The sequence below is a fragment of the Dermacentor variabilis genome, chromosome 2 (assembly GCF_050947875.1).
Source record: "Dermacentor variabilis isolate Ectoservices chromosome 2, ASM5094787v1, whole genome shotgun sequence".
NCBI lineage: Eukaryota > Metazoa > Arthropoda > Arachnida > Ixodida > Ixodidae > Dermacentor > Dermacentor variabilis.
In genome coordinates, this window is record NC_134569.1 from 268,022,227 (window position 1) to 268,033,233 (window position 11,007).

At 48.1% G+C, this 11,007-nt stretch overlaps 1 protein-coding gene across 1 annotated transcript; it reads right to left on the minus strand.

Moving 5' to 3' along the window:
* Positions 1-9,390: 9,390 nt before the first annotated feature.
* LOC142573291 (uncharacterized) lies at positions 9,391-10,643 on the minus strand. The gene has a single exon (XM_075682926.1). It carries the CDS (start codon positions 10,641-10,643, stop codon positions 9,684-9,686), a length of 960 nt encoding a protein of 319 aa, XP_075539041.1. The 3' UTR covers positions 9,391-9,683.
* Between the last annotated feature and the right edge of the window lie 364 nt (positions 10,644-11,007).

An 11,007-nucleotide genomic window follows, 5' to 3' on the forward strand; every position in this document is an offset into this window, starting at 1 on the left:
CTAGGCATAACGTTAAGAGAGAGAAAGGGAGCAGTGTGGATCGCAGCGCAAATGGGTATAGACGATATTTTAATTGAAATTCAGAGAAAAAATGGATCTGAGCAGGACACGTATAGCACAGGATAGATAACGGTTGGATCATTAGGCTTACAGAATGGGTACCAAGAGAAGGAAAGCGCATTGAGGGGCGGCAGAAAATTAGGTGGGGCAATGAAATTAGGAAATTCGCGGGCGCTAGTTGGAATCGGTTGGCGCAGGACAGGGGTAATGGGAGATAGCAGGGAAAGGCCTTCGTCTTGCAGTGGACTTAGAATGAACTGATGATCATGACGATGATGAGGATGATGTACCCAGGCACAACACGTCTAAAAGCATAAAGATTAGTGGTTAGGTAATAAATTTCTAGATGATGCAGACCCACCAACGGCCTTGCAACGCACATGTCACGGGACCTATTAGTAGCGAACGCTTCAGCAGTCTTCGTCGCTATCTTTGTGTCTTGACAACATAGTAAAAGGGTACAGCGCCGGAACCAACGGAGACAAAGGAGGTGCACAAAATAGACAGACGCAGGTTAGGCTTTTCAACAAAAAAGTTTATTTTGGCGGTGCGCAGCTAGTTGTAGAGTGAACACTTGGCAAACAAACAATAAGATCACACATGCGCGGGGAACCTGCTCGTAACGTTATCGCACCCTGCTATTTGAACCTAGGTAAGTCAGCTCTTCTTCGCACAATGGTATCGATGGACAACAGACGCAATTATTGCCTTCACGGGAAATTGCGGCAGCCTCGAAGGTCACTCCAGTCAGGCTTGGTTTGCTCCTAGACACAATGTCGCATTTATCGAGGACAGGTTTGCTCCAACAGTCGTGACAGTGCACACCTAGATGACCTTGAATAGTATAGTTGACATTGTTGTGGTGTTCCCCAAGTCGATCGTTAATGCATTGGCGGGTTTGCCCCAAGTAGGTTTACCACATCCGTGAGGTATCGCATATACGACACACTGGCCCCAATAGCTGTCTGATTAGTTTTACACTAGGCTTTCTCTTGTAAGGCAGCGCAAGTTTGCGCACTCAGTGACACCACTTGTGTAGGCGCGGAAAAAGCTTTAACATTTGCAATCCGACCAACCAAGGTAGGATACAAATCAATGAATATATTGAATAACTGCCTTTCTTGCGCTATCACGACTTTGCACTTCTGTGAACTGCGTCTGTGCACAACAAGATCTCTAATTTCTTAAGTAGGCATTCTGCAACACCAGACTGCAAACAATTCTCATTGCTCCAACATCCTTCTGCCAAAAATTAAGCTTTTTTGGCTCATCTTAGCCCTTCCACGGGCTATGGAAAATAGATCACTAAAATGCTCAGAGCTGAATGGGGAAGACCAGCCCGTCTCTTCAACCACTGCTTGTACGCAAGGTTAAACTTGCGAGGATACAGCCCAAACGTGGTCAACAGGAGAGACTTCCTTCACATCCTGGCACAGGCAATGGAATTCTACTGGCAACGTATACTGACTCTGCTCCGGAGCCTCCGTCCTCTTTAGGACCTTGTCACAAAGAACAGCCTGCCCACCTTTCACAACGTGTACCTGCCTGATGATGTGCGTTAAGTTTTACATCTCAGGCCAAAATTTGCAGTGGAACCTAACAAGGACAGTCCTGGACTACTGACTCTTGTGAGAGAAGTCGCGAAACGTGCACGGGAAAGTGTAAATGACGGCTGTCTAGCGTGGCGTGGATGTGCTCTACCCTAATGTTGGTCACATGAACAAGCTGCCTCTAAAGAGCAAGTTAGATTACCTGAGGGGTCCCAAGCCGTGTGTAGTTCGGGCGGACAAGAAAGGTGGGTTCGCTGTGCTACCGCATGACCTACGGCGTAGGAAAGGTTCCGAGAGAATTTTGTCCACGTTCAGCAGGACAGATTCAGTATGCCCAACAACAGTTAGGAGCGAATGAAAAAAGCTTCTTACTAAACTGCAGCTGATCAGTGTTTTAGGCAGGATGGATGGCACCAGCAAGGATAGTCTAGAGTCGTTTACCCGCGGAAGTGTGCCTGCCAGCTCTTCAAATTGGCGGTGTTTGTATGGGGCCACGAAGTAAGCGAACGAGAAACTTGCCTGGAAGTGAAGGAAATCGAGCACCGTGGTACGTACGAAGGAGCCCCTCAATTTTCCAAAAGTATATCTTTCATCTTTCCGCCACCGCGCCCTCCCCAGTGTTTCGCTGAGTGTCGTACGAGCTGCGATACAAGGTCACTTTGCTCCTCGCTCCGACGACCTCGTCTCGCCCGCTTTCTTGCGCTCGCCCGCCTTCACCCTCGACCGCTCTGCTGGACGCAGCCCTTCTAAGGGCTCGCACGGCAGCAGGCATGGATTGATGAGCCGCTGTACCTAGAGCTGTACACGGGCCCGGGCTGGCCCGAAAAACTGGACCCGGCCCGGCCCGCTAGCCGGGCTCGGGCCATTTGCAACGCTCACGAACTCATCGCTCGGGCGATGAATGCAACGCTCACGAACTTCTTGTTCTTCGTGCAGGTGCTTACTCGGGCTTGGGCCGGCCCGGGCCAGGCTTTCTATGTCTCGGACGGAGCGGTCGGGCTCCCTGATCTCGACTGCGTACCTCATGCGAAAATATGCTTGTCGTCTCGCATGTAGGTACAGCAGGAAGTTCAATGTATTTATTCATCAAAAATGGAATCTACAGGGACGGGAGAAAAGTTTGTTTCCTTTTGTGTCAGCGTCGCCTTATTGCAGGTCGGGCCGGGCCCGGACCGGGCCTTAACCCGGCCTAAGGCCGAGCCGGGCCGGGTGAACTCAGGCTTCTTTAGCATCGGGCCGCAACGGGCCGCCTGTGGTGGGCTCAGAATTGCGGCCCGTGCACAGCTCTAGCTGTACCTCCCTGAGGCCACCTATCTAATGAATGACACTCAGGAAACATCCTAACTTCTGCCTCGGACCTTCGTATGGCCGCTCCCGTGCCCTGGACAAGTAGAATTCTTGAGCCACATCTACCTGGACTGGAACCTCGGCCCTGTGCTTGTCATCTCCCGCCTTTAAGCAGCCGATTCGCAGGACGAGCAGTGTGCCCCCATGCTCCCAAAGTGTGCCGTCAGCCATCACTTCGCCCTCTGAAACTGCCGAGGAGAGAAGCTGCTCTGCGCAGTTGTGGCCATCCAAGCCAGTGAGTGCGACAGCGTCCACGCACGAACCTCCTATTGACCCGGAGGCTCCCTTCCGCTAATTCCGCGTCGTGGTGCCGAACGTGTTTGACAGTGGCCACCTCGCCGCATTCGCCGAAACAACGGGCCACCCGAACAACACCGAGGGGGAAGCCACCGCTGCCTCTGTCGCGTGTTGTACGAGCTGCTCGTTGGTCGCTCGCACTCCCGTGAGCGCTGCCACTTTCTCCTCGCCCACCGCAAGCACTGACAGTGCCGACACTTCACTCACCCCGCCCTGACTAGAACAACTCGCCTGCGAGAACTCCGGACGATGCCTGGCTTTCACCGCCGGCGCCTACCCGTCACCTCTGTCAAACAAGACAGAGCCGACCGCCCCCGCAGCGGATGAAAGCCCGCGGCCGATAGCAGTAAGGGCTGATTTAGGGCCGATTTACGCTTGAGTTGCCTATCGCTGCAAGCCGCACCGCAAGCGGGTGGTTCGCCAGTAATGGCCGAAATGACATTAGGAGAGGCGGTCGTGAACTTTTGCCTCCATGCAGCGACCGCACAAACATGGCGCTGGTTCGAAGTTAAGCAGAGCGTGAGGCTTGGGCCCCTAGGCTGCAGCGGCAGTTTGTTATTGTCTGGTTTCTTGCGATCATTGCAAGAGCTATTCAGCACCTGCAAAGCTATTTGTCGAACGCAGCAAGCCTCTCTACCCTTCCTGGCCTCTTCAGTATGTGCGATCGCCGAAGCAAAGAGACGGATGCGTTTTGTGTTTACGTGAGAGTCGAAGGAAGGAAGCCACTGATTTCATGTGTTTTAGGCGGTTTTTAGGTGTGCATTACAAACGCGAAAAGCATCGCATACACCTGAATTCTAAGCTATGACACATGTTCGGTACCAGCCAGATTGAGAAGATTGCAATCGTCCTCCTCAGCGTATGGTGTTCGTAGTGTTGTGTGTGCGCGCTTCGTAGACACAAAGGATTGTATGTTCGTGTGGTGCTGGTTTGTGTTTAAGAAGTGATAATACAATGTATAGCGTTGAGATTCATTGTCGTGTCATCGCAGTCGTTCGTAATGTGCTGTATGTGTCTTACTTCGTGTTAGCTGTTTTGCAGGCTGCGATGCGCATTGGTGACAGCGAACACGTAACCCAGCCACAAAAGTTTACGGACCACGAGAGCTCAGAAAACGTTCAATTCCCGGCCAGCTTTTAGTAGTAGCCAGCAAATCTATATACGACAATTTTGTTAACATATTCTAGTCGAGGCCCGAAATGAAAATACCAGGCGGCGTTGTGGGGTTGCGGAGATAATCAGTGATTTCTCAGATATCATGGTCCGTTTTATATTGTGGCCGGGTATACAGAAAGCTCTAGTGCTAGGGTACGCAGGTAACCTTAAAGGTTAAATGCGTACATGAGCGTTGTCGCAAAATGTGGACGCGCTTATGCACTGTTCTCATGAGCGCAAATTTCGGCCACTTTTCGTTTTTTGTTATGTAGAAATTAGCGTGAACAGCCGAGATGCTGAGGCATGTTTCTAGGTTAAGCAAAGTATACATTTTTATATTGAGGGTTGTGAGCGCCTTGCATGTGCAAGAAAGTAAGCTGCTTGCTTCTTGTTAGTGTCTCAGTACACATTTTTTGCCAACACCAGTAGCACGCCATGACAAGCATATAATGCGTGAAAACTAGATAATCGCTTCTTATTCTTCACAAGTTTGCAATTTAAGATAAACAGCCATATGCACGTAACGGATAAAAAGGAATATGATAAAAAGGCATATGCAGTGACCCATTCATGGCGCGGCCATGAATGCGTCACTCACGAACTTGTTCTTCGTGAAGGTGCTTATCGGACAATTTTCGTGGCAATGCCCCATCCAGACAGAGCTAACCGGCATAAAGGAATCTGCGAGGCCGGACATCGATTCATTCTTGGCGCGGTGAAGGGATCGATGAGAGCAGCGGAGGTTTGACGGGCGAGGAATTCTGCCCCGTCGCCGCTTTTGGTCGTTGGCAGCTGCAAGTTAGCCAACCATGCTTTAAGATAGGGCACAATTACTGGTTATATATGGCGTGATCTTGAGTTCGCTTTCGGGGAGTGAAACCTGCCGGCCATGAACGCATCACTCACGAACTTCTTGTTCTTTAAGCAGATGCTTATAAGACAATTTTCGTGGCAATGCCCGATCGAGACACAACTAGCCGGCATAAGGGAATCTGCGTGACAAGACATCGATTCATGGTGCCGTTCTTCGCGCGGTGAAGGAATCGACGTAAGCAGCGGAGGTTTGACGGGCGAGGAATTCTGCACCGTCGCCACTTTTGGTCGTTGGCTGCTGCCAGTTAGCCAACCATGGATTAACATAGAGGACAACTACTTTATATATAAGCTGCTGATCTTCTGTTCGCCTTCGGGGCGTGAAACCGGCGAGGCCATGAACGCATCGCTCATGAACTTCTTGTTCGTCGTGAAGGTGCTTACGAGACAATTTTCGTGGCGATGCCCAATCGAGACACAACTAGCCGGCATAAGGGAATCTGCATGACCGGACATCGATTCATAGTGTCGTTCTTGACGCTGTGATGGGGTCGATGAAAGCAGCAGAGGTTTGACGGGCGAGGAATTCTGCACCGTCGGCGCTTTTGGTCGTTGCCGCTGTCACTTAGCCAACCATGGTTTAACATAGAGGACAACTATTGCCTATATAAACAGGTGATCTTCCGTTCGCCTTCGGGGCGCGAAACCGGCGCGGTCATGAATGCATCGGCCACGAACTACCGTTTCTTTGTGCAGGTGCTTATCCGACAATTTTCTTGGCAATGCCTCATCCAGACTCAAGTAGAGGGCATAAGGGAATCTGCGTGACCGGACACCGATTCATGGTGCCGTTCTTGGTGCTGGGAAGCGATGGACGAGAGCAGTGGAGGTTGGACGGGCGAGGAATTCTGCACCGTCGCAGCTTTTGGTCGTTGGCCGCTGCCAGTTAGCGAACCATGGTTTAACATAGAGGTCAACTACTGCCTATATAAGCAGGTGATCTTTAGTTCGCTTTCGGCGAGTGAGACCGGCCGGACATGAATGCATCGATCACGAGCTTCTTGTTCTTTGTGCAGGTGCTTATAAGACAATTTTCGTGGCAATGCCTTATGGTGACACAACTAGTCGGCATAAAGGAATCTGCGTGACCGGAGATCTATTCATAGTGCCGTTCTTGGCGCTGGGAAGGAATCGACGAGAGCAGCGGAGGTTTGACGGGCGAGGGATTCTGCACCATCGCCCCTTTTGGTAGTTGGCCGCTGCCACTTACCCAACCATGGTTTAACATAGAGGACAACTACTGCCTATATCTGCAGCAGATCTTCAGTTCGCTTTCGGGGAGTGAAACCGGCTGGCCATGAAAGCATCGGTCACGAACATCTTGTTCTTCGTGCAAGTGCTTATCAGACAATCTTCTTGGCAATGTCCCATCGAGGCACAACTAGCCGGCATAAGGGAATCTGCATGACCGGACATCGATTCATGGTGCCACTGTGATGGGATCGATGAAACCAGCAGAGGTTTGACGGGCGGGGAATTCTGCACCATCGCCGCTTTTGGTCGTTGCCGCTGTCAGTTATTTATTTATTTATTTATTTATTGTCATACTCTCAAGGCCCGGAGGCATTACAGAGAGGAGTGGTGATTAGTACAAACATATTCGTTAACAATATTCTTGAAGTTTGTGGCGTCAGAAATGGCAGTGACGGAGGCAGGGAGGCGGTTCCAGTCATTCGTCGTTCTTGGTATAAAGGAATCAAAATAAACGTTCGTGCGACAAGTTGGGACTTCAACCTTAAAACGATGATCCGTGCGTGACGATATGTATGATGGAGGTGAGATTAGTTCATCCTTAAGTGTTTCGTTAGAGTAATAGATCTTGTGAAAAAGGCATAGGCGAAAGTATTTACGACGTAACTCTAGGTTAGGCAAGTCAAGGGTTAGTTTCATTGATGAGACACTTGCATGACGAGAATAATTCGAAAGAATAAAACGAGCAGCTCGGTTTTGAATGGATTCGATGGTGTTCTTTAGCTTTAGAGTAGAAGGGTCGAAAATGGAGCATGCATATTCAAGTTTAGGCTTCACTAAGGATTTGTACAGAAATAACTTGACAGCTACAGATGCCGATGAAAAATTACGCCGTAAAAACCCAAGCATGCGATTAGCGTTACCGTAATTGTAATTTATATGAATATTCCATGTAAGATTGTGCGTAATGTAGATACCAAGATATTTATATGATGATACATTTTCTACAGGTATGTTGTTAATATTGTACGTAGGAAGGGTGGTATTTCTTACAACACGGGACACACGCATCGCCTTACATTTATTAGAATTGAGCTTCATTTGGGATCTAGCACACCATGATGTTACTATGCCAATGTCTGATTGAAGAGTGTCGCAGTCGCCAGAGTTAGAAATGACACGATAGAGAACACAGTCATCGGCGAATAACTTAATTGATGATTTAATTTGGTCTGGGAGGTCATTAATATAAATTAGAAATAATAATGGTCCTAGAACCGAGCCTTGCGGTACACCGGAGGTTACTCGACCAGTGGAAGAGAAGTATTCGTTAGCATAAACAAATTGGGAACGGTTAGACAAAAAACACTTGATCCAAGCAAGCACGTTAGGATCAATGTTGAGGTTACTTAATTTGGTTAAAAGTAATTCGTGTGAAACAGTATCGAATGCTTTGGCGAAGTCTAAAAAAATGCAGTCAATAATAATGTTAGCATCCATCGCCTGGAATAAATCATTAGTGAATGACAAAAGCTGTGTTTCGCAGGAATAGTATTTTCTAAATCCATGTTGGTAGGGGGTAAAAAATAGGTTTGACTCGAGAAATGAAACCAGGTGTGAGTAAATTATGTGCTCCATTAATTTGCAGGGAACGCTGGTTAGGGATATAGGTCTGTAATTAAGTGGGGAGTACCCACTGCCAGACTTATGTACGGGAATCACCATCCCTGCCTTCCAATCATTCGGAAGGATGGTGGTTTGAAGTGACTGAGCAAAGATTTCGCTCAGAATTATAGATGAATAAGTAATAGTTCCCTTAAGAAATTTCGTGTTGATACCATCTACTCCACTGCATGCAGAAACTTTTGAGGTCTGTATCAACTTTACAACGCCATCAAAGTCAATGGTAATAGGAAGCATTGGAAAATAATGCACATCAGGAAAAACAGCGCTTGCGCACAGCACAGAATCCGAAAATACAGAGATGAACGCGTCATTCAACACTTCACAACAGACACTCCGATCGACAGGTTCGTTGTTAAGGTCACACAGCTCAATGGCACTAGATTTTTTACCGTTGACCACACTCCAAAATTTCTGTGGGTTGTCTTTCAAAAAAGAAGGCAACGTGTGCTCATAAAATGTTGTTTTGGACTCTGCTACAGCATTCTTGTAGTCGCTCAGTGCTAGTGTGTAAGCATTCCTACGATCATGATTGCCAGTTAATTTTGCTCGTCGGAAAAGCCTTTTCTTTTTGTTCAGTAAACGTTTAAGACGCGAGTTGAACCAGGGTGCGCGAGAATTAGAATAAATACGTTTTTGCGGGATGTACCGGTTAATTAAGGAGTTGGCTTTCTCTTTGAATATTGACCAGTTTTCTTCAACCGATCGAGTGTGGAAACTTGGAATGTAGTCAGTGATGAAAGTTTCTAGTTCGTTATTAATTGCGGCAAAATCAGCATTTTTGTAATCACGTATAACTTTCGACGAATTAACAGATGGGATGGTTAACATCAAATTACACTGGATTATACAATGATCGCTAATACCCGGTAGGTAAGTTAGGGGCGAAACAAATTCCGGGGATGTAGTAAGGATTAAATCTAGGATATTAGCCGAGTGTGCAGAACATCGAGTAGGCTTCAGGACAAGCTGGTGCAGGTTAAAATCGAGGCAAAGGCTGATGAATTCGGAATATTCAGAACAACACTCTTGGGTTGAAGGGGGATCAGTATGCCAGTTAATGCCAGGAAAGTTAAAGTCCCCAAGGAGTATTAGTGGCGTGGAAGGGAACCGTAAAATTAAACTATTTAAGGCATCGTGAAGGTCTGAACAAAATGTGTTAGGTGAGGAAGGGGGCCTGTAAACGACGCAAATGATAAAATTTTTTCGTTCGAAGCCTACGCGCGTGCACACTAGCTCTAATGGCGACGCAAGCTCAATTGCAGCAGCGGTAATCGAATCACGAACACCGATAAGTACACCGCCACCACACCGCACATCACGATCATGTCGATAGAAACGGTAAACACCCTGGCATTCCAAAATTTCACGGTCTTCAATTTTGCTAGAAAGCCATGTCTCTGTCAGGATAACAATATCTGCACTGCACGTGTCGACGACAGAAGATAAAGCATCCCGCTTGTTGCATACGCTGCGAATATTTGAATACAGAAGAGAAATATTTTTTGCCACCGGACCATGACTCCGCTATGTTTGTGAATTGCTAGGGCCATCAGAAGGTGCATTTGGGACAGAATTTGTCGAACGAAGCTCGTTTGTGTGGATTTCGCAGACTCGATCAGTTACCGGACAGTAAACGTAAGTTTTTTTGTCGATTTGTAGACGGTTAAGCCGTAACACATATTTCTGTCCGCTAGCCTTTCCGAATTCAATCAATTTTTTCTGTGACAAGCGTGTGGCGCGGCAGAAGTCTTCGCTAACAGAAATGCCAGAACCTTTGAATTTTTTTCGCTCAGTGAAAACCTTTTGCTTAAGTTTTGAGGACGAGAATTTTACGATTATGGGCCGGTGCTTATTTACTGCATAGGTACCCAGCCTGTGGGCGCGGGAAATGGCTTCATCTATTAAAGTTATCTGTAGTAAATTGGTAAGGCAGTTTCGAATTTTAGTTTCCGATTCGGACCAGTTCTCAGCTGGGACGTCAGGAATCCCGTAGAATATAAGGTTGTCACGGCGAGAGCGGTCTTCCAGCTCGTCCAACCGAGAAGTTATTGCTGCAGTTTGGTCTCGCAGAGCTTCATCGACTACTCTCGGTAGATCAACACCATTCTGATTTGCTTCATATGATTCCACCAGGGATTCAACTGTTGCGAGCCTACTGGCTAAGCTGGAAACTTTTTCCTCAAGTTTTTGCTGATTAGCTCGGACCTCTGATAGCATCCCTATTACCTCGGTATGGCGTGCGTCACTTTTAGCCGACAAAGCCGCAATGGCGTCTAGAATCTCCTTTTGAGGACCAGGGTTCTGTTCCACATCCCCAGCTAACATAAGCAACTTAACAACATATATACACTCAAAAAAATCACAAAGAATCACCAGTGGGCCTGGGAAGAGCAGCAGACAGATATTACTGGATCGCTTAGCGTGCAACGACGGGTGTTTACCAACCTGTACAACAAACAAGAACGGGTTTTGAAGCGGTTGCATGGCCGCCGCTCCGTCCAGCCCACTGAAGTGGCCCGATGAAAGCGTCGCTCTTAAGTACATCCGGCTGACTGGTGTCGTAGGCGATGGGAATGGCCAGCGAAGTCGGGGCACGATGTACACCACGTCAAGGGTTGATGATGTGGCGTTTCCGCCATAGTGTTGATCTCTGACGTAACATGGTGATAGAGGCAGGACGATAGCCTCGCAAAAGGAATCCAAGGGCTGCCATGTGCCGAGGAACGCCAGAAACTGTACAACAAACAAGAACGGGTTTTGAAGCGGTTGCATGGCTGCCGCTCCGTCCAGCCCACTGAAGTGGCCCGATGAAAGCGTCGCTCTTAAGTACATCCGGCTGACTGGCGAT